Here is a 23,537-nt window from a genome sequence, read left to right as displayed (position 1 = left end):
AAAAGACTAAAGATGTGAGAGGGGGCTGTTCTGACCAAGTGTGAGTGTTGGGTGAGGAGCTGGCCATTCCAGGGCTAGAGGCCTTGGCTCTTGTGTCTTCTGAGCATTCCTCTTCTCCTCTGAGAGGCAACTGTAGCCCAGGCTGCTAGCCTGGTGCTCTGAGGAGGGCCCAGGGAAGAAGGACTATTGTTTCCAGGGGGAGGAGGAGTCAGAACCCAAGTGAGGTGGAAGTGTCAGGGGCATCTGAGAGGGGGCTCATAGTAGTTGACTTGGAACCACCTTCCCTAGAAGCTTCTCTGTCCACATCTGGGGAGAATCTGTGATGAGTGGGTTTGCCACTCTGCTCAGTGGAGTTGAGAAGAGTGGAGAAATATTCCCAGGTGGAGATTTCTACTTGATAAGAGGGGTGCAGATGGGACCAGGTTACACTTAAGGCTGGAGACTCAACAAATGCACAGCACCCTTGGCCTGGCCCAGTGGTGGAGGAGGAGGGGTTTCTATGACATGACTGGACAAGACAGAGACTGGGACAAGACCCTGGAGATGGAACAGACAGAGCCCTCCTGGCATGAACAGGGCCTTGAGGATGCAGGATGTGGCTGTTGGCACAGGGTATGGACATAAAAGGCACTCAATAACTATTTTGTGGAGTGAATGATTCAACAACAAAAAAGTGGCCTTAAGAGCTCCTCTCCTGGTCCACAATGGGGGTGGGCTTACCTTTCTTGTCTTTCTTCTCTTCCTCCTCACCACCGGCCCCCAGCAAGGTAAAGATAATGCCAGTCTGAGAGTTCACACCCACAGCGGTCACCACCATCCGTCCAGAGCCCTCCATCACATGGGTCCCTGAAGAAGGGGATGGAAGCCAAGTTACCATTGCACGGCCCAAGTCCCCTCCCCAAAAGAGTGGAAGGGATTCCATCCAGAGTCTGCTGGCAATTTGCCTGTTGAAGTCCAAGGGTACTGCCCATAGTTAAGGTTCAAACTATGAACCTTTTAGGATGATTTCACTTTGGGACAGCACTGTGATGGGCTTGGGGCTCAAACACTGCTATACCTCAGTTCTTAGGCCTCCAGACAGCTCAGGCCTACTACCTCCATGCTCTCTTGGAGATACCCTCCTACCTCTATCTCTCTTTCGCTTCTCCTCTCTCACCCTTATAGGCCAAGCAGGGACCACTCTCTTTTTTCCTTATTGATTTATCTAGAATGAGACCTCATTTTGCTTAATTCTATAACCAGCAAAGAAATGCCAACTAAGACCTTTATAGGACTGCTTAAAGTGGGCACCACCCTCACTTTAAAGATCTGGTTAAAGAATTCAGGGCTCTGTAAAATTGGGTGAAAATAATGACATCTTTAGTTTTACAAACATCTACCTGAAATGTGGCATTTCCCCCCATTAGGAATGTAGGCAATAAACCCCATTAGTGGTAGTGGTGCCCCAACACCATCACACATGTTACAAGAATCACAGGTTTTTTCATATCGCTTGGCAGCTGTTGCAGATATCATGATACTCACCCTTACTTTACAAATAAGGCAGTTATTAAACTGACTGCTGATCTTGTTATGCAGTGTGCTAATGAAAAAGCCCATGCATCCCTATACCACACATTTTTAAAAAAATATATTTTATTGATTTTTTACAGAGAGGAAGAGAGAGGGATAGAGAGTTAGAAACATCTATGAGAGAGAAACATCCATCAGCTGCCTCTTGCACACCCCCTACTGGGGATGTGCCCGCAACCAAGGTACATGCCCTTGACCGGAATCGAACCTGGGACCCTTGAGTCCGCAGGCCAACGCTCTATCCACTGAGCCAAACCGGTTTCGGCTATACCACACATTTTATTACTTTACTTCAATCTCACTGTCTTCCTTTGTCACCCAGTATATTTTGCTTTATGCATTTCAAAGTATAATTCCAAGTAGGGGTGGCACATGATGATACCAGACTTCCCCAGGAGTCTATGGTGCAAGAAAAATTAAGAACCTCTTTCCTGGAATTTTAGATTTTTTAAACTGGGTTTCAAAGGGCCCTGAATTTTTTTCAGGGGGCAGCAAGAATAGTTGTGGGGGGGGTGAGAGGCCTTTGGTCAGAGTGGCTCTATTTTTATTTATCTTTGGGGTTTCTGTGTCAGCTTTTGTTTGACTAGAGTGTCTTGTTGCTAGTGTAAGGCAGGCCCCATCCACTGTACAGGTCAGGGAACAACTTGTCCAAGTCCACTTAGGAAGTCTCCTGCAGAATGAGGATAAAATGCAAAGGTAACCCCCCTGCAAAAGTGGTAATTCTATATAATAAAATATTATTCAGTCTTAAAAGGGAAGGGAGTTATGACACATGCTACCACATGGATCAGCCTAGAGGACATAATCCTAAATGAAATAAGCCAGTCACAGAAAGACAAATACTGTTGATTCCATTTACATGAGGCTCCTAGAGTAGTCAGATTCAGAGACAGAAAGTGGGATGCTGGTTGCTGGGGGCTGCGGGCTGGGGGTAGGGGGATGGGGAGATAGTGTTTAATGGGGACAGTTTCAGTTTTACAAGATGAAAAAAGTTTTGGAGATGGATGGTGGTGATGGCTGCACAACAATATGAACACACTAGGAAGTCATGGAACTGTACACTTAAAAATGGTTAAAATGGTCAATTTTATGTTATGTGTATTTTACCACGATAAAAGAATTGGAAAAATATGGGGGGAAAAGGGAAACCACTGAAGCTGTGGCCTCACTGAGGAAACAAGGTGACCCTAGCGAAGGCGCTGGGACCCGGTACAGGAAATGAACAGCAGCTACAACAGCCCAGGCCTGACATCCGGAGGCTGCTGGCCCTTTATCCTCAGTGGCGTTGGAAACACATAGCTACTGGGTCCTGCAGCTTTCTCAGAACAGATGGGCCACTCACAAATAGAGAGTTGGCACCTGGGACTGACTGGGCTGGAGTGGTGTCACCTGCAGAGGCTCAGGACACACCTGGGGAGGCCCCCTCAGTCCTGCCATTGGCCACTCTCTTTAGTAAAGAATAGTTAGGTGCCCATTTTCCCCCCTGATTTTAATTTTTATCATTCTGGGTAGAAAGCTCTCTACAATGCAGCACATACTTCTTTCTTCAATAGAGAAGTCAGAATGCAGTCCTGGCCTGAAGCAGTCTTGGGCTGTCCTCAGGCTGCACAGTAAGAACTATGTGGAGTTTGCAAGACAGTGTCTGAGGGGCCCGATGGCCATGGATGCTGACCCCCAATACTAAACAGCCCTGATGACTTGCTTCTTGAATCCAGTTCTGCTTTTTAGAGTTTTTCCTTCTTTCCTCTCAAGATTGATTGCCTCTTCTCCCCATTATCGGGGTAACTTGTCTCTAACAGCCTTCTCCTTGTTTTCCAATTTGCTTCAGATTTGAAGTCTAAGTCAACAAACTCATTAGAATTGTATCTAAAATAAGTGTCAAGAAGTTCTGAGTCAGGACTGGAAGAACTTCCCTTAAAGTAAGGAAATCTATTTCTACTTTCCAAGGTGTTTCACCCACTCCTTCTCTCTCCTTCTAGGATCTGAACAATCGTGAGATTGTGCGTGTATCTGTGTGAAAGTGCGCATGTGTGTGCATGTGTGTGGTGTTCTAGCCTTGGCTTCCAGTATCTCAGGATCTTAAAGTGCAGACAAACATATTCCAGGAAGTTCCTTTAAGGCAGGGAAAAGTCCGTTTGTCCATCCATGAATGGGTAAACTAAGTCACGAGGTTCCCTGGGGGTCATAAAACCTGGCAATCTGTAACAGAACCCAGGTCCTCAGACGTGAGCTCTTCTGCTTACTCCTTGCCCATTCCCAGGACAGAAGGACAGTGCTTTTTTGGGCAGAAAACAGTGAGGACCACAGAATGAGCTTGGACACTGATTCTAGGCCAACCATCCCAGGCCTGGTGTCTTTCTATCACAGGCAGCCTAACTAGCCCCCAAGGAGCACAAACAGGGAGAACCAGGGCCCAGTAACGGGACCCTGGATAATATGATAACTTGCTGCTAAAATGCTTTGTGTTACACCAGCTCAGCTTGTGTGTGGGCTGCCAGGAGGGGTTGTTAAATGCCAGCAGTGTTAGATAGCTGAGGAAACTGAGGCCCAGAGAGGTCATGTGGGGGTGGGGTCATTGTAGATCTTTAAAGGTGAGGGAGGAACACACTTCATGCATTCAGAGTGCAGGCAGCACTGCCGGTACTGGCACTACCTTCTGGAGGACACCTGCTCTCTGCAGGCAGTGTGCTAAGCCCCGCACAGCAGTCATCTCTGAGTCTTCACACTGACCCTCAGTTTATGGAGGAGGAAGCTGAGACTCAGGGAGAAGTGGCTTGCCCAGGGTCACAGCTGGTGAGGGGCAGAGCCAGGCTTTGAACTTCCTGTCTGAAGTGGATAGAGACTATCTTCTTTGTCAACTGTCCCTCCAGGAAACAAGGTCTTCACACCCTGATCTCAAACACATTTGTGAAAGTCTGTTCTGCCTGGGTGGCAATGGAAATACTGCTCCCCACCTCCCCAGCTCTAGGTGGGATGGAAAAAGACACAGGGGGCCAATTTCCACCCAAGATAATCAGACCCCAAAATCACCTTCTAATCTAATCACTCCCATCATTGCAGGGAGCTGGCGGCTTTGCACTGGGAGGCAGGGAGGAGGGAGGAAGGAGGAGGAAGCCAGGGAGGTGACCTTTGGCCATAACTCAGGGGACAACATAAGGCACAGCCCCCTGCCCAGCCTCAGATGAGCCCCAGGTGGTCCCCCAGGCCCCAGCAGTAGATGGGACATCAACCTCTCCTTCTGGCCCTCCCTCGTTCTGTGCCCCAGTTTCAGCTCTGACCACTATCCCCCAGCTCAGACACCTTCTAAAACTCCCCAAAGTCCAAATTCGGTCAGTACCCCCTGTGTCAGACCCTGGCCTTCTTCTGGCCCTTGACCACTGATTCTTGCCCTGTGGCCTCTGCCTTGGGAATGTGCATAGCTCACTGGGCCTTTGTGTCCAGTCCCCCACCCCCTTTGCTCACACAGTTACTGAATACCCTTCCCCTACCTCTCATCCAAAACTTCCTCCTCAAGGGTCCTTCTCTCCTACCAGGATCTCTCTCCTACAAGGACCTCAGGGCCTGGCTGTCCCTTCTGCCAGAGGAAGAATTGAGTGTACCAGGTCATCCCCCCTACACTGTCACACCCCAGCTCCAGGATCCTCTACAGAGGGCAATGCTTAACCCCAAAGCCTGTGGCTGTAAAGGCAGAACCACAGGCATTCAAATAAAAGGTTGGATGACTAAATCTCTCAATGGAAAACTGTAGGGTCTTTGGGTAGGGACCAAGGTGAGAACCCCTTGGGTATGGGGGCCCTGGCAGGGCCTTGCACCAAGACTTCACTGTCCATGGTCTCTTGGGCACCATCCTGTAGCTCCCACCTCATCGAAGCTCCCATGGAGCCCTTCAGCATATACAAGCATGGTGGGAGTGCATGAAGTGAGCCCTGGGCTAAGGAGTAGGGGACTTGGGAACCAGTCTGGTATTTGCTTCTGATTTGCTGTGTGACCTGAGGCCAGCCCTCTCCTCTCTGGACCTCAGCTTTGTTCTCTGCTAAAAATGGGGAGGCCTGGTTTAGGTCTCACCTCTCAGTGATGAAGTCTGGGTCCCCTGGTCCCTGGAGACAAGGGCCATCCCTGGCTGGGGTAGGGCAGCCTCCATTAAGAGGCTACCTCTTGGAAAGTTTGGATTTCAGTTAAGATGGGGCCATCAGAGGCTTGTGTGGATAGATGACCAAACGTGAAGCCTCTTGCCAGGCCACACGTTTCATCTGATGGACAGATATTGTGGAGTGCCAACTCTGTGCTGGGCTCTGGGGCCGGAAGGGAGGGTCTCTTGTGATCTCTGCCCTCCAGGAGCTCACAGTCCAGCTGGGTTTGAGGGGAGCAGACAGGCACACAGATCAATAACAGCACAAGACAACAGAGATCTGAGGGCCCAGTGTCCTGGCAGGGGGCACAGCCCAGGCAAAGGTGGGAGGTGGGACAGGAGACGGCAGTGGATCAGCTGGGCTCATGAAGGGAGGAGTGGGAGAGAAGCAGGACCATGGAGCAGCCTGTGTGAGGGCTGCAGAGTTGGGGTTTGCTTGGTGTTCAGCAGGGAGCCACTGGGTGAGGGAAGAAGAGAACTAATCTTCATTGAGCTGGTTCACTGTGTGTCAAGTACTATCTGAGCTGCTTTCTCCACCTGGCCCTCACAGTTCCTCTGTGAGTAATCATCATCTCCCTCCCATTTCACAGACAGGAAAGTTGCCCCAAGAGGTCATCTCCACATTCAGCTGAGAGGGCAGAGCTGGGGTGGAGTGAGGGTGGGGCTCTAGTCTCTGTTTTCCCCACCTTGCCGGGAAGGCTTATGGCAGAGTTGGAAGGCAGGAAGCTAGACGAAGGCAGGAAAGCGGTGGGGGAGCTGTGTCAGCCGTCCAGCTCCTGTCTGTCTGTGAGAGAGAAAGGAGCTCAGGCCCAGGGAACACTGTGGCTTCTGCCAACTGGACAGCTTGTCATATCCCACCGGAACCTTACCTTTAACCAGGTAGCAGAGGGCAGGCCAGAATCTTCCTGACTGCAGGCCGAAGCTCATCTCTACCTGAGACTTGCTATGAGCAGTAGCAAGTAGGGTACACTGAGCCCTTGTCTGCAGAGCAGGAGGGGTCTAGTTTTACAAAATGCAGCTTTTGAGCCAAGAAAAGGCAAATGGCTGATTGTGGTTGCACAGTGCCTGAGGCATAGGTTAAGCCTTGTTCTCCCAGTTTTGACTTCCCAGGCCTCTCTCTGGACAGGAAAAGGGGTGAGGTCATACCTTCCAAAAGGTCTCTTTCTGGGGTAGAGATGTGAAAAAGGAATGGAAGCCATTTCTGGGGATTATCATCTGCCTCTAGGCACAAGCACCAAGCAAAGCTATACGATTCCCAGCCCCGTTGCTAACAGTAATAACGCACACTTGCAGAGCACTAGACAGTTGGTAAAGTGCTTTAGTGCCTGTGAGCCTGTCTCCCTCACAACAGCCCGGTGAGGTAGGTTCTGGTGCAAGCACAACCCCAAGCCCCTCCAACCACCCTGGCCTCTCTGCCCAGGGTCACACAGCAGTGAGCGATGGAGCCGGGACTTGAACCCGTGCTCTATCCACTACACCCCACTGCCTCTCATGGAGAAGAGGCAGGGTAGTGTAATGGAGAGAGCATGGGCCGAGCAGCAGACTGGGCTTTCCAGCGTCAAGATATCATCCTAGGCTCCCGGAGGCGGCAGCAGTGGTGGCAGGTGTGGCTCTCCATGCTTGGCCTACCACTCGGTGGGCAGGGTGGGCAGCAGGTCCAAGGGGGTTTGCTGATGCCCTGTGCAACCTTGTGCTGTTAATACCCTGACTCCAGTGGTGATGGAGGAGGCTGGGGGGTCCTGTAGGGGGCAGAGCTAATGGGCCTCCTGGAGCCAGGCCCTGCTGCTTTTGAGGACAAGCCCTCACCCTGGCCCCCGGGGCCCTTCCATGGCCACACTGATGGCACCTAGTTGTTGGCTTCCTGATGGAATTTACCATAAGACATTTCAAACAGGCCATGCGGCTGGGTAATAGAAGTCACGGGGCCCTTGGAGGAGAGCTCACTCATGGGGGCTGCAGGAGTACAGGGCTGGGGGGCTAGAGGGCTAGAGGGCTAGGGTCTCTCTCTGGCCCTCCCCTCTGTGGGGCCTTACACTCCTGCTCTGGGCCTCAGTTTCCCCAGCTGCAAATCGAGACAAGACTAGGTTCTCTAGGGATCTGTAAATCCCCTGAGAAGTTGCAAAGTCACAAGTCTAGGTATTTATTTCTCATAAGAGGAATCACTGTTTCCATGGGACTATCACCCGAGTTCATGACCCAGGAGGGTTCAAAACTACTGGCCTTCCATGAAAGGTGCTCCATGTTTAAGGAGGCTGAAGGGGCAGGACACCTAAATGCCATACAGTGTCCTGCACTGGGTCCCAGTTGGAGAATGCTGTGGGGACAGCAGGCAAACATGAATATGGACAGTATATTAGGTGGCAGTACTGCATCAAGGTTGAGTTTCCTGAATTGACAGCTGTGCTGTGGTTACACACGAAAACACCTTTTCTTAGGGAAGAGACTGAAATGTGAAGGGCCCCAGGGCAATCATGTGCCTGACGAGGAAGAGGGAGGCTCCTGAGAGAGCAGACAGGGCAGAACGGTAATAGAGTGGAATCAGAGGGAAGGGCACGTAGGCGTTCTTTGCATTGTTCTTGCAAGTTTTCTGAAAGTTTGATATTATCTTAAAATACAAAATTGAAACAAAAGAAATGGGCCCAGGTCAGAGTTTGTGCTCTAGGGCCCACCCATCTGTTGCTTGACCCACACAGGCTTGAAAAGAACAGGGATTTCTTGCCAACATTTAAACACAGGGAGGCTCTGCTTGCACAGGGAACTAACTCAGCAGCCGCACTTCGGGGCACTTCGGTAGGCAGTAGTCGGAAGCAGCTGTGATCTGGTTTGGCGCCCCCACCCCCCTGCCTGGACCCAGGGACCAGGGAGCCTGTGATTCCTGTTTCCACTCTGCCTGGTCTGAAGAACCAGACATGGGCTGGGGCCTGCCTGGCCGTCCTGGGGAAGGAGCTCCAGGCCTTTATGATTTCCTTTGTGCCTGGAGCACTGGGGACATCAGAGTAGATGCTGCTGAGTAATAGATGAGGAGGCTGAAGTCCTTGGGGGCAAAGGTCAAAGCCAAAGCTTGATGGAGGGCTAGAACCTGAGTGTTCTGTCTCCAAATGCTGCTCTTATTCCTCACATAGCACCTCACACAGCACCATTGACAAAGGACAGTCACATCCATCTGTGCATGTGGTTTCCCTGTGGGGTAGACAGGGGGAAGGGGCCCCCACTGGCTTCCCCACTGTACAAACACAAACATGGAGGCTCCAAGAGATGAAGTGACCTGTCCAGGATCACAGGCCAGACACGGCTGGGCCAAGTGACTCAGAACTCGAGTGTTCTTCGCCTTCCTCTAGGCTGACTCAGTGTGCCAGATACCACAAGGGGACTTCTGCACTACCACGAGAACCCCGCAGGCACCCCTATCCTGGTCTCTCTATGTTCCCTGAGGGTCATCTGACCAAAAGGCCCTGCAAGGCCTCCCAGCACAGGGACAGGATCTGGGGTGTCTGGTCATGCGCAAACATGAGCACCCAGAACTCACAGCACTGGGGAGAGAGCTATCAAGGAACCCCCCTGGAGGAAGCAGGCTCCTGCAGGCTGAAGGTGGGAGAAGCTGGATGGTGGAGCGAAGGTGGGCAGTCCAGAGAGTGGGCAAGGGTAGACAGTTGAGATGAAGGGAGAGAGAGGAAAGCGGATGCTTTGACACAATCTTATGAGCTGGGGTTATGCTCCCATTTTACAAGTGAGAAAATGGGGGCTCAGAAACGCGAAGAAGCTTGTCCAGGGTCTCCCAGCCAGTAAGGGGCAGAGTCGGGATTGGAACCCAAGACGATTTTGCCCCCAAGTCCAGGTTCCATCCAAGGAACGGGAAAGGGAACCAACCCAGCATGAGCATCCCCCTACCAGGGCTATGCTGAGTAGGGCTTCACCAATATCATACACCAGGACACCCCTATTGTCCTCACAGGTAAACTGAGGCTCAGAGAAGTGAAGCAACTTGCCTGAGGCCACACAGCGAGTTCAGAGCCCAACTCTGCTTCTTCTACAATGCAGCCTCTCTCCTCACTCTGGCAGGCAGTGCCTGAGCCCTGAGGTGTGCAGGGCCCAGGGGTGGAGCTGGGCATGACCTCCTGATAACCTCAGGCGTGGGCTCCCGCCTGCTTGGATCTGTTTGGGTGAGAGGACCGAAATAGAAGTGGACCACCAGTGTGTCTGTCCTGGTGTCTTCTATCTGTGTATGGCCAAAGATAAAATGAGACCCATTAGATCTGTTTGGGTGGCAGGGCTGTGGATGGGTTTTGCTCTTTATTTTACTTGAGACAGTTTATGCAGAAAAAAACTCAATCAACATTACAAGGCTGTGCCCGAATGGGACAAGCACAGAGTGGATGTCACAGGCTGACATGTGGATCCCAGGTGGTATGGGAGTGACTGCCAGAGGTGGTGCTCAGAGCAGGCTTTGTGAAGGAGGTAAGCCCGAGCAGATGGGCAGAAGTTACATGAGCAATGTGAAAGGGAGAAGGAGGGCCATTAGGAGGAGGGAGCAGCTTCCGCAGAGGCAGGGCACAGGAGTGGAGCCAGGTGGGTTTGTAGTAGAGGTACAGGATGAGCAGGGTGTGGTGAATCCGTGACTTTCACGGCTGGGCGGGGCACTGAATGCAGTGTCCCTTCAGTGCTTGGGCCTACTCTATACCACTCCCACCCACAGCCTGTCCAGGCCACTGCTCCCAGAAATGCTCGCCTCTCTGGTACCAGAGGTTGGAACCAGGACCACAGGGCCATGTGGCCCGAAGTTCCAACCAGTGACAGGGAACTCATTACCTTACAGGCAGCCTCCTTTGTCCTAGAATGGTTCTTCTGCAACAGAATTCTCTTCCCAGTTAGATTACTTTCTGTTGGGCCAATGATGCCACTTTCTCACTGTCTTTTCCCATGAGCCCGGGCCAAGCCACTTGCTCCTCTTTTCCCCCACGCAATTGTGTTTCTGAATGTGAGCACTGCTGCTTGCAGTCAGCTCCATTTCCTTCCGTCTAATTGGCCTTGCACTCTGGTGATCTCTGTGGGTCCTGACTCTTGCTTTCTTTTTGCCATGCTCCCTGGGCTGGTGGTCTCTGTGAACTTGATGGCACACTTTCCATATTGTGACAGGACAGAGCTCCAGGGAAGGCCACTAGAAACCAGATAACCGCAATCCAAGAATCAGCACAAACTGGCCAAAATCTCCTGGCCTCTGGCATAGCCTTCTCCATCTTGTCCACAAGGACATCATGGGAGACCGTGGCTGCTGTCTCCTGACATCCAAAGGCTCAGAGCCAAGTTCATAGCTAGGCTTTCAGCCAGTTGTATAGGTTGAGACTAAAGCAGTTGGTTCAACTTGAGCCTCTCATCTCTTAGTGCTCAGAGACCACCCATTCCCGAGCTGAGGACCAGTGCTGACCCCACTGTGATCCCACCAGTTTGAGCTTCACAGGGCTCTCCCAGATTCTTGTTAAGACCTGGAACACTTTTGTCTGTCCCTAGTTCCCTGTTCTTCCCCACTGAAGGCAGAGATCACTGCCAAGTCTCCAAGGGCCTATGGGTCTGATGGTCTCTGGGACATCCAGTTCCCTCGGAGACATCCTACCACCCCTACCCAATTATGAGGCTTATCATTGACTAGAGGGACAGACACAACCCATCTACTCAGGCCCAGAACCTCCCCTCAATTTCCACTGACCAAGATGACCCACCGGACGCACCTGGCCACTGCTCCCAAGAATGCTCGCCTCTCTGCTAACCAGAGGTTGGAACTAGGACCACAGGGCCATGTAGCCCTAAGTTCCAAGAGAGCATTTGAGGATTTCCATCTCTCAGTCAGACCCCAGGGCCTTTGTACTTGCTATCCCTCTGCCTATAATGCTCTTTCTTGTCATAGTTCCGGTTTTAGCTCCAATGCAATCTCCTCAGATACTCCTTCCCTGACCAGCTAAGATTCCTGTCCTTTCTTCTGGGTCTCTATTTCATTACCATGCAGAATTATCACCACCACTGATTTATCACTATCTGAAATTACGTAATATATTTGTTTGCTTGCTTCTTTATTGTCTGTCTCTTGGAGTCTAAGCTACAGGAGGGCAGGGACCTTGTATTTTGAGGACGACACACACTCCTTCAGACCTCTGTGCCCTCTGCTAGGAGGGCCCTTTATCCAGAACTCTGTTGGGTGGGCTGCTACCCATGCTTTAAAGCCCAGCTCAATTCCACCTCCCCCTTCTGTTCCCTTCTTGGCTTTTGTACACCTTCCTCACTCCTCCAGTGTGGAATTAGTTGTTTGCTGGTCTGCTTATCCCAGCCTATCTGGGCTGGAGGCTCCTGAAGCCAGAGGTGGGTCCCATTGCTTAGTCCAGGGTCAGGCCCAAAGTAGCTGATCAGAGGCTGCTTGATGAGCACTGCTGGACAATAAGGCCTTTTGGGTATTCCTGTTGGAGGGAGGGTGGTCACCTGGCTGGTGCCTTACCTCTGCATGGTCTCCTTGCTTCCTGTCTTGCCCCCTGCAGCAGCCAGAGTGAGATTTTAAAAAAGTAAATGTGTTCAGTTCACTGTTTAAAACCATTCCAGATAATCCTCATCACACAAAACATTTCCAAACTCCTGACCATGCCCATGAGGCCTGGCATCTGGCCCCTCCTCATCTCCATCTTGTTCACAGTCCTCCAGCACAATCCTGCCATTGGGCCTTTGCACTTGCTGTTCCTTCTGCCTAGTATACTTTCCCTGGATAGTCACAAGGCCAGCTCCTGCTCATCGTTCACACCTCAGCTCACACATGGCCTCCCCTGACCTCTCCAGCCACCTGCCTCCCCTTGTCCTGCTTTATTTTTGCCCCACACCTACCACCATCTGAAATTTTCCCATTGCCTATCTCTTCTCACTACACCATAGCTCCTCAGGACTGAGGCTTCAACTGCCTCATCCCTTCCTAGTTGTCTAGCACCCAGCCCTAGCTGGTTTGGCTCACTGTCTTTGCCCATGAGCCTGGGCCAAGGGTCCTGGAATCGAAGGGTCCTGGTTTCGATTCCAGTCAAGGGCATCTCGGTTGCAGGCTCCTTCCTGACCCGGGCCCTGGTTTGGGGCCTGCAGGAGGCAACCAATTGATGTGTTTCTCTCACATAGATGTTTCTCTCTGTCTTCCCCTCTCTCTCCCATTCACTCTAAAAATCAATGGAAAAGTATCCTCAGGTGAGGATTAAACAAAACAAAACAATTGTCACCTGACTGATTATTTCTCATCCATGATAAGAATGTGCTTCAATGTTTGACTTTTCAGAAAACTAAATCACTAGAAGGTAAGTTACCCGAGGGCAGGGATTCTTTATCTAGATTCTATTCACGGTGGTAACACTAAAGCAGTGCTGAGAGCCCAGTAGGCTCAATGCATGTTTGCTGGGGAAAAGAGAGGAAGTTCTCACTTGGAGCTGAGCTGGCTAGAGATCTGAAGCCAAGGACCAAAGTCTCCAAGACCCTCCAGCCTCATGAAGGGGACAGAAACCAGCAATGGGAGTGAGCCCACTGTTGGGCTGCAGCTCACCTGACAGCAGCATGGGGTCCTTGTCCACGGACTTGCGCACCTGGTCAGACTCGCCTGTCAAGGAGCTTTCATCGATCTTGAGGTCATTGCCCTGGATGAAGAGGCCATCAGCAGGGAGGAGATCACCTGATGGGAGGAAGGTCAAGGGAGTCAGCAGGGTCTCAGGTTGCTGAAGAGGCTGAAATAGTCCCCAAAAGTTATGATTATAAGGGAAGGTTCACTACTGGGACCAGCTGCCTAGAGCTCCCAGGGTGCAGGAACCAACATGGTGCCCATCACAGGCCAATAGGCAGCTGAAGACTGGAGCTGAAGTCAATGGTACAGACTGGGAGGGTTGAGGTTGGGCCCAACAATCCTAGCTCAGGCAGGCATGTTCTTTAGTTTATTAAGTGCTTTTCTTGGCCTGGTGTGGTCTTGAGGCCTGGTTTTCTCAACAATTCATTCTCTGGTTTCAACTATGATTTGAGGAATTCTTTTGAAAGGGACTAGTCCATTTGGGCTAGGCAGAGGAGACTCCAAGACAGTCACATCATCAGAGGAAACCAAACCCCCAAGAGCTAAGTGAGGAGGGGTATACTCCAAGTCTCGCTTCCATCTTCTGCCTCTACTTTCCCAAGGACATAACTCATCTAAACTCCTTTGACACCAGCTTGCCCACTTTCTCCAAGGTAGTATCACAGGCTTAGAATGTTCACTCATCTATGTTCACTCCCCATAACACCCTCTCTGGCCCAACAACCATCCATCAGTAGCCAAATCAGGGATAAGAATACCATTCTGAGTATTAGTAGTCCTTGGAGTATTGTGTTGAGAAGGCTTCTGAGGCTGTATGGAGGCCCTGAGCTGTAACGTCTGCAGGTATTGAGAGTGGTGGCACATGTGCCAAGTATTTGCCATTTCTGAGTTAAATCAATTCTGAAATCTACTCCCTCCAGGAAGTAGCCTTCTACTTCGAAAGGATCGCAGAAGACATCTTGGCTTGGGATCAGCCTTCAGGGACCCACCCCCTTCCCTGGGCCTGTCTCTTTGGGTCTGCTTGGCCTGTCCCATCTCTGCTCCAGCTCTAGCATGTAGCTCTGTGGCTGGGACACTTACCATATTTTATTTGGGCGATGTCCCCAACCACAATCTCGGCCACAGGAATCTGGACCACCTGGCCAGCCCGGATCACGGTGAACTTCTGCTCCTGCTCAATGCGGCTCTGCAGGCCCCGGAACTGCTTCTCTTTGCTCCAATCATTGAAGGCCGTGACCAGGACCACACAGATGACTGAGAGGAGGATGGCAGCCCCCTCAATCCAGCCTGCCTCAGCCTCCCCTTCATCCTCAGACCCAGCCTGGGCTGTGGCGCATCCTGCAGAGAATAGAAGGAAGCAGATGGTGTGGGGTCAGCTAGGCAGATGGGGCCTCGAGTGGTCTGGCTTTAAATCCCAGCTCTGTCAAGCAAAAAATGTTGATAATCAGATAATCATGAATCATTTATTCAGTGCATCTGGGTGCCAAGCCCTGTGCAAAGGGCTTCACACACATCATCTCAGAGTACTCACTCTGCCCATTTCACAGATGTGGAAGCTGAGGCTTCTTAGAGAAGCCACATGACTTGTCTAAGCTAGGAAGGGCAAGTGCGGAGCTAGGATATCTGACTTCAGAGCCTACTGTGGCTTTCTGCCTTTATTCTAGCTGTGAGATCTTGGGTAATGACTTCACCTCTCTGAACCTCAGTTTTCTTATCTGTAAAATAGGAAGAATAGTCCTTATCTTAGGGACCACTCTGAGGGCTGGAATTTAATGAGGTGAGGTCCATAGCATCTCCAGCATAGCCATGGCACAAAAGAGATGCCTGCTTAATGAGAAATGAGAAAAAGCGAGGATGTAACAGAATGGGGCCCATCAACATTGTACCTGCTTTAGGGTCTAAAATGCAGTTTTGCTGCTGTCCTTTCCTTCCATTCTTCCAGCAACCACGAGGCAGGTCTCTAGGTTGGGGGGTAGGAACCACAGCACTGGACCTGCCCTCCGACGAGCTGGTTCTAATCCCACTGCTGTCCCTGTACTAGCCTGGGTAAATCACTGTTCTTCCTGAGCTGTAGCATCCTCATCTGCAAAATGGGGTTCACTGAGACCACTTTCTGGGCTCAAGGAAAAGAAGGTGGACGCTCCGGCCTGCGCTCAATCACAGGAGGTTCTTACTTGGCCTTTGTTGGATTTGAGCTCCAACCACACAGTGAGGATACCCACATTCCATCTGAGCCTCTGTGTGACCTACACCTCACACCCTTGCTCTGTTGAACCTCCCAGTCTGGGCCCTCAAATTGCTTGAGGCCTGCCGGGCCCACCATGTGGAAAAGAAAATGAAAAAACACCGCACACATTTAATGCAAAGGCCTCAGACGCAAAGGCACGTCCTGTCCATATGGTGCTGAGTGCTAGGGCCTTTTCTAGCCCTTCCACACACTCTGTCTTCTGCTTCCCCACAGGATCCAGAGAGTGAGTGGTATTTCCCCCATTAACAGGTGAGGAAACTGAGACCCAGAAACTGAGGTGACACAGCCAAGGTGATTGCTGCAGCCAGGACTAGCTCAGGTCCTTTTTCCACTGGGGAAGAGGGTGGGGGTAGAGAACGGCCCTTTCCGTGTCTGACCATCCGCTCCTGGAAAACTCAGGGTAGTTCTCTCCCATGGGGGTTGGGCAGGCGACTGGGCTATTTGCAAGACCTGCTATATGCCAAGCACTCACTTTAATCATCAAGCTGGCTGAAAAAAGGGAAGCAGTTCAGAGAGGGACAGTGACTCACCTGGGGTCACACAGCAGATCTGAAGTTTGAATCCAGACCTGGCCCTAGAATCTGACACTGGACCTGCCCTGCCCACTGGCCCTGAGCCTAGTACACTCTCTGCCACTTGCTGGCCTCATGTGGAAAAGTAGAAAATATTGCCATAGACCTATGGCCAATTGTATGGGAGTTCAATTCAATCCCAAGGAAGAGAGAACAGCAGTTTTTGTTGTTATTTTTGGTTAATCCTCACGGGAGGAGATTTTTTCCCATTGATTTTTAGAGAGAGTGGAAGGGAGGGGGGAGGAGAAGAGAGAGAAAGTAGAGAGAGAAAAACATTGATGTGAGAGAGACACATGGATTGGTTGCCTCCCACATGTGCCCCGACGGGGGGCAGGATCAAACCTGTCACCCAGGCACATGCCCTTGACTGGGAATCAAACCCGTGACTCTCTAGTGCTCGGGCCAGTACTCTAACCATTGGGTCACGCTGGCCAGGGCGAGAAAACAACAGGTTTTTAAAAAGTATTTTTTTTTTTATTGACTTTTAGAGAGGGAGGAAGGGAGAGGGAGAGAGAGAGAGAGAAAGAAACATCGATGTGAAGCCAAACATTAATTGGCTACCTCCTGCATGCCCCTTACCAGTGATTGAGCCCGCAACCTAGGCATGTGCCCTTGACTGGGAATGGAGCCAGCAACCTTTTGGTGCATGGGATGACACCCAACTAACTGAGCCACACTGGCCAGGGCAGAACAGCAGTTTTAGGAGACCCCAGCAGGAGCATCTGGGAAAGCCAGGGGACAGAAACAACATGACAAAAAGGCCAAGTGGTACCAGGGATTTTTAAAAAATTTTATTAGCTCCCAGCTCCTGGGAGGGTCCAGGCTCAGCAGGTGTGTCCAGGCTGGGATGGTATAGAACAGTGGTCGGCAAACTCATTAGTCAACAGAGCCAAATATCAACAGTACAACGATTGAAATTTCTTTTGAGAGCCAAATTTTTTAAACTTAAACTTCTTCTAACGCCACTTCTTCAATATAGACTCGACCAGGCCGTGGTATTTTGTGGAAGAGCCACGATCAAGGGGCCAAAGAGCTGTATGTGGCTCGTGAGCCACAGTTTGCCGACCACGGCACTATCTGCAAGACAGGGAAGGAATGATTGTGGGAGGTTTCCCAGGAACCTCATGCTCACTCCACCTCTCTGTGGGGGTGGGGTGGAGAGAAAGAGAGTGGGCAAGAGGTGCAGCCTAAATGACGCAAATGCAGTTTCTAGTCTCAGGCCATTTACAGTCTAGCTGACCACTGGTATAGAATCATTGTGGCCGGGCAGTGTGTGTCACCAGCTGTTCTGTACAGGCTAGTTAACAATCACATTGTTGTATAAGGTTCTCAAAACTACCTTTTTCCTTTGGGAATTTCGAAGCTTTTCCAGTAATTTTAAGTTGTTTAATTGGATCAGCCTTTGGTTGTAATGATACTCATTATCGTGTGGATAACGGACATTGGGCCAGCCCTGAGTTCAAATCCCAGCTGTACTACTTAACTGCTGTATGCCCAGGAGCTAGCTACTGAACTGCTGTGCCTGGGTTTTCTCATCTGCAGAATGAGGGCACCGACAGGCGCTCCCTGCTAGGCGGGTGGGAGGACTCAGGGTGAGCCTTTATGTAAAGCAGCTACTGCAGTGCGCACACAGTAACGGCTCAGTTAGAGCCGCTGCTTCCTGTTGCCCAGCATTTGGCACACATTATGGCATTCCAGTCCCACAGCTGGCCTGAATGGAGCCATGAGCCCCATGTTACAGAGGGGATCCCATTCCAGACCATGTGATGACAGGAGGAGGGGAACTAGAGTTCCCTCTACCACCATGAATGATACCAATTACATCCCCCGCCCCACCAAAAAAAAAAAAAAAAAAAAAAAAAAGAGCTGGAAAACACAGGTGAACCTTACTAAATAGAAACCTAGTATATGGAAATGCATTTTCTTAAACTTCAGGGGAGTAATTTGAGATATAGAGCCCAGTGCTTCACTTTACAGAGCTTTTGTTATTCCCTGTCCCTGCTACATGCTCCAAATGGGGAAGGCTGTTCTTTCCCTGTTATGTGCTTCCCCCCAATTAGTTATTGAAGCATTAATGTGCCCCTCCCACCCATTAGTTATTGAAGCATTCAACACACTTGGAAACATCCCAGGGCAATGGAAAGCCTTCAGGTTCTAGAATTGGAAAGACCGGGCTTCAAGTCCAGGCTCTGCTGTGTGACCAAGAGTAAGTGACTGGGCCTCTTTGAGCCACAGTTTGGACAGCTGTAAAGTGCGATGACCCCAGGGACTTGGTGAGACCTGGACCCAGTAAGGGCCTGGCACATGGCACACAATAAGTATTGGTTCTCTCCCCCTTTTCATGAGCTGCTCTCCTTGGACTGGCTTCTGGAAACCAGGCATGGCGGTTGAGTGGCATTCGCACGCCATTGCCTTGACTCCCAGTCCTGCCTGCTGCCCTTGCTGATTCGATACCAAGGAGCCCTCTGGGCCCGTCAGAGCACTCACTCTGCCAGCAAAGCCCATTAGCTTTAATTTCCTTCTGACAACTGGCTGATGGTTACGTCGTGCCTTGGAATGGCCAGAAAGTGAGGTCTGGATCTCTGGGTTAGGTCTTCAGCCATCGGAAGCCGCTGGACCCTGGGAACGACTCCTGCTGCCCCTGGTGCATTAGGGGGAAGAGACCAGGATCCGGAAGAAAGAAGAGAGTGAGCAGGCCTTCTGAGATCTCCTCTGGGTCCCCTCAGACTGGGGCGGAAACAGGACTTAGAGATTGTGACCACAGGGTCTGTGGAATTTGCAGCTGCTTCCCCTGGATCTGAGATTTTCTAAGGTGTGGCCTCATTCTGTGTGACCTCGGAGAATGCACATGGCCTCTCTGGGCCTCTCTCTGTTTGTTAACCAGTAACATGGGGAAGCTACCTCCTAGATGGTTACCAAATAAGGGCCCTCAAAACTGGTCAAGCCACAAACATTTTCTTTTCTTTTTTTTTTTTTTTGGGGGGGGGTTATATTTACAAATTTTATTATTTTTTATCCCAAAAAATACATATAAATGAAAACCTGCTCTTCAGATGCAGGGAGACTTTACCTATAATGTAGCATTACATTTACATCACAAAACATCCTCATATGAAAATCAGTTGCAGCTCTTTCACACACAATTAGATACATATTCACACTATATATATGTAAGTAGTTATGAATTATCTACTTACGCAGATTCCTTTAGTGGAAGCCACAAACATTTTCTAAGCACCTACTATGTGCCTGTCACTCTGCTAGCACTCTGGCACTAGGGAAACTGTCATGGGCAGGGAGTTGAGAGCACTGGGTGTGTTGATCCCAGCCCTGCCACAAATATGCTGTGTGACCTCTGACAAGTGTCTAGAGCTCTCTGAGCCAAGAACGAAAACAGGGAAGGGCTGTGTGTGCTGCAAGGCACTCTATAGTCTTTTAGTTCATCACCTGCATCAATTTTTAATTAACTGGTGAAGCCTGTGTTTGACTTGGCAAGGGGGTGGTCCTGGCAACATGGTCAGCCCAGAGCTCAGAGCTCAGGCCAGGGTCTGGGTGTCAGAGAAGTGTAAGTATCATCACAAAGTTCCGGAACTTCACTCTGTGGAGCTAGAGTGTGCACAACTGCTCTCACTGACCCAGAGTACGGTCTGTACTAGTGTCTCAGCTGGAGGCATGGAAGGGCAGTGAAAAGAACCAGAAGACTTGGGTTTCAGATCCAGCCCTACTGTGTACAAGCTGTGCAGCCTTAGGTAAGTGCCTCCTCACTCTGGGCCTTGGTTTCCACCTCTTGAAGATGGAGGTGATCACAGGCATCTGTTTGGAGGGCTCTGGAAGGCTCTCCCTGGCACACACTGGGAGCTCTATGCATGCTCCTGCTGCACCCCCTCCACCACTTGCCCTCTGAGTTCTAATCTCGCACTGAATTGGGTCACATGAGGTCACTTACTCAGCTGGCACTGCCTCAACCCCATCTCTTTCTGAATGATAGGAGCGAGGGCTCAGAAACCAGAACATCTCTGTCTGAGTCATGGTTCTGTGCTTCCTAGCGTGTGACGGAGCAAGTCATTTCCTATTTCAGGGCCTCGGTTTCCTGGATAATAATAGCACCTACCCACAGGGTTGTTGTGAGGATCAAATGAACCTCTACTGTAAAAGCTCTCAGCTAGTGGTAGCTATAAAAATAGTAAGAACAACTATTATGTTTTTGTGTTGCACCCTTAGCTCTGTTCAAGGCCTATTCAAATAGCCTTGCACAATCTTCTTCAACATTTTCTATAAAACTTCTGCAAAGAATGCTGCCCATGATTCATCTCTTATGGCCTATGTGAAAGTTCATCCCAGAATTCATCGTCAGGGGCATGCTATCTTCCTACAGGACTGTTTTTCCTCTTGTTGATAATCTGAGCTATGCAAATCATCCTAACTCCCTTTCTGCCTTGGCTGCCAGGAAGCTCAAAATCAAATTTATATCCCAGTCATAGTAGCAAACATAGTTTATTTGCTTCCATTCCTTTTCTGTTTGGCTTTCTATTTGACCTCATATTATGAGACATGTCTTTATTATGCCTTTAAACCCTTTTTGGAGACATGCCATGGAGAAAAAAAAATCAACTTAGTAATATGTATAAAATTGAGGCAGTTGACCTCCACGCTCAGAGTGGAGGGGATTAAGGAGAAGAAGAATGGTTTTCTTGAGGCAAAACGCCACATCCTGACCTTCTAGGAAAGAGGTTGGCAAACTTTCTCTGAAAAAGGCCAGATAGTAAATATTTTAGGCCTTGTGGACCATACATATAGTCTTTGTCACAGCTACTTACCTCTGCCATTATAGTAGGAAAGCAGCGTAGACAATATGAAAAAGAAATGGCAGTGTTCCAATAAAACATTATTTTTACACAATGAAGTAGGAATTTCATGTAAAAGCCACATGTTACAAAATAATATTATTTTCATGTTTTTCAACCATTTGAAAATGTAAAAACCAATCTTAGTTCATGGGCCATACAAAACAGGAAAGTGAGCCAGATTTGGCTTGTGGGCTGTCGTTTGTAATCTATGTTCTAGAATATTCAGTGCATGATTTTTTTTTTTCATAGTTGCATGCCTCAAGGAATGAGTGACTTGGGGTTCTGAGGAGAAGCCCAGCTTTGGAGCTAAAGGAGGGTCCCTCAGAGGATGGAGTACCCAGAGGGCAGGGGACCTGAGAGGGATCTCTGTGAATGGGCTGAAGCACTGTCAAATCAAAAAGCGTGGGGGCTTTGTCATCAGATGTGAGAGTGGGGAGCCCTCAGAGAGCAGTCTGGACATACGTCCGGAGCCACCCTCACTTGGATTCCATCCAGTAAAACCAGACTCGCTCAGAGAGGGACCTGGCAGCAGTTTTTCTAAGCTCCACTACAAAACCTAAGGACTCTTAATTAGCTGGGTAACTTGAGCAAGTTAATGAACTTCTCTGTGCCTTGGTTCCATGTCTTTAAAATGGGCATAATCATGCACTACCTTATGGGGGCTGTTAGGAGGACATTTCAGCCCAGATCTTGGCATGCTGTAAGTGCTCAATAAATGATCATTATAATCATTACTATTGTTGGTCCAGCCCTTTCATTTCACACTTGGGAACACTAGGGGCAGGGCTCTGAGCCTGGGTTTTGGCTCTGCCACTGATTGGCTGGGGGTGAGACCCAGCCCCTTGGGTCTTGGTTTCCTCACCTGGAAGGAGTAGTGCCTGTTAGCTGGGAATGCCCTCTGGTGTGGCTGGGCACACATGTTGCAGGGAGGGGGGCAAGGGTCCCCCTGTCTTACCTTCTTGGCTCTCGCCAGGTGGATGGTAGAAGGAGAGCCCCAGGGAGATGATGGCCGCAATTTCCAGGATGATCAGCGTCACATCTTGCAGCGCTTCCCACACGAGCTGCAGGAAGGTTTTTGGCTTCTTTGGAGGTATAAAGTTTTGTCCAAAAATCTGCTTTCTTTTTTCTAGGTCTGGAGCCGTGCCTGGCAAACCTGTGGACAGAGTACAGAAAGGTTGGCCTGGAGGGCCCAGGAGAGACACACACGTTCCCGGAATTGTCCCAAGTGGGTCTGGCCACATGGCAAAGAACTGAGAGAGGAAAAAACAAAGCAGGAAACTTGCAGGCACCAGCCTAGAGCCCAGAACTCCCCAGAACCTGTGAATGTGACCTTATTTGGGAGAATGGTCTTTGCGGATAAAACTAAGGATTTTGAGATGACATCACCCTGGATTATCCAGAAAGGCCCTAACCCAATGACAAGTGTCCTTGTAAGAGACAGAAGAGAAGACACAGACACAGAGGGAAGAAAGCCATGTGGAGATGGAGTGGAGATTGTAGTGATGCAGCCACAAGCCAAGGAAAGCCCAGAGCCAACAGAAGCTGGAAGAGTCAAGGAATGGAATGTAACCTGGAACTTCTGGAAGGAGCATGACCCTGCCGACACGTTGACTTCAGACTTTTGGCCTCCAGAACAGTGAGAGAACCCATTTCCCTTATTCAAAGCCACTGGTTTATGGTCATTCGTTACAGGAAGCGAATACCCAGCATCATGCCCACCTTGCACCCGCACCCTTGCTCCTGCTTTGCACTTGCCTGCCCTGCTGAACACAGACTAGGAAGCTCCTGCCTGGGTTAGAATCCCAGACTGTGTGGGAGGGTGAGTGTACCTAACCCATGGGTGTTTGTGAGCGTCTCATGAGATAATTCATGCAGTCATCGAGTGTTTGCTGAGCACCTACTATGTGCCTGGCACTGTTCTGGACACTGGGATAGAGTGGCAAAAAGGACAGACAGAGTGCCTGCCCCGAAGAGCTGACCCCCCAAGGACACACATGACATGCTCAAGTGGTGCCTGCGGGGGGAGGGGTGGATGCTCAACTGGGTGGATGGCCCCACCTTCCCTCAGGTGCATTTGTGCCTTAGCAGAGGAGCCTGGAACAGAAACCTCTCACAGTGGAAATTCAGGGGTGGGACAGACAAAGGCAGATCCAGTGGGAGGGGCCAGCGTCTCTGTTTACTGGGCCCTTTGAAGGCAAGTGCTTCCCCTTGCTTCTTTCTTTCCTTTGCTGCTATCCTGTGTCACCCCAAGTCCCTGTTGCCACTTCATTTTTCTCTAACCAGTGCCCTGGCACACTTCCTGCCTTGCTCATGCTGTACAGTGAGCTAGGAAGAGCTTTTCTTCCCATCTACACCGGCAAGCCCCTTCTCAGGGCCCTCTGCTGAGAAGCCCGCTCCTCTACCCCAGGCAGGCCGCATCTCCCTGCCATCACCTAGCATGGCCTTGACCACAGCAGGGCTTACCTGTGTTCCAATTCGTGTACAACCCGTGCCTTGTTGAAAAAGACCAGTCTGATTCTTCCAGGGCCTGCACTCGAGGCCACCAACCGCCTTAGACTCCCCCCACCCACTGGACACAGGTGACATGCTCGAGTATTAGGAG

General features: G+C 50.3%; 1 protein-coding gene across 3 annotated transcripts in view; it reads right to left on the bottom strand.

Moving 5' to 3' along the window:
• The window catches only part of ATP2B2 (ATPase plasma membrane Ca2+ transporting 2), a 130,164-nt gene that overhangs the window by 67,041 nt on the left and 39,586 nt on the right, over positions 1-23,537 (bottom strand). For all 3 annotated transcript variants that reach the window (XM_054729772.1, XM_054729773.1, XM_028127286.2), the window contains exons 2-5: positions 21,891-22,088; positions 14,349-14,606; positions 13,254-13,379; positions 721-846 (exon numbers count right to left, since the gene is read on the bottom strand). In XM_054729772.1, coding sequence (XP_054585747.1) covers positions 721-846; positions 13,254-13,379; positions 14,349-14,606; positions 21,891-22,088 — 708 coding nt within the window. The remainder of the gene's footprint in view (positions 1-720; positions 847-13,253; positions 13,380-14,348; positions 14,607-21,890; positions 22,089-23,537) is intronic.

This window comes from Eptesicus fuscus, chromosome 18 (genome assembly GCF_027574615.1).
Source record: "Eptesicus fuscus isolate TK198812 chromosome 18, DD_ASM_mEF_20220401, whole genome shotgun sequence".
Lineage (NCBI taxonomy): Eukaryota > Metazoa > Chordata > Mammalia > Chiroptera > Vespertilionidae > Eptesicus > Eptesicus fuscus.
This window is presented reverse-complemented; position numbering and strand designations above follow the sequence as displayed.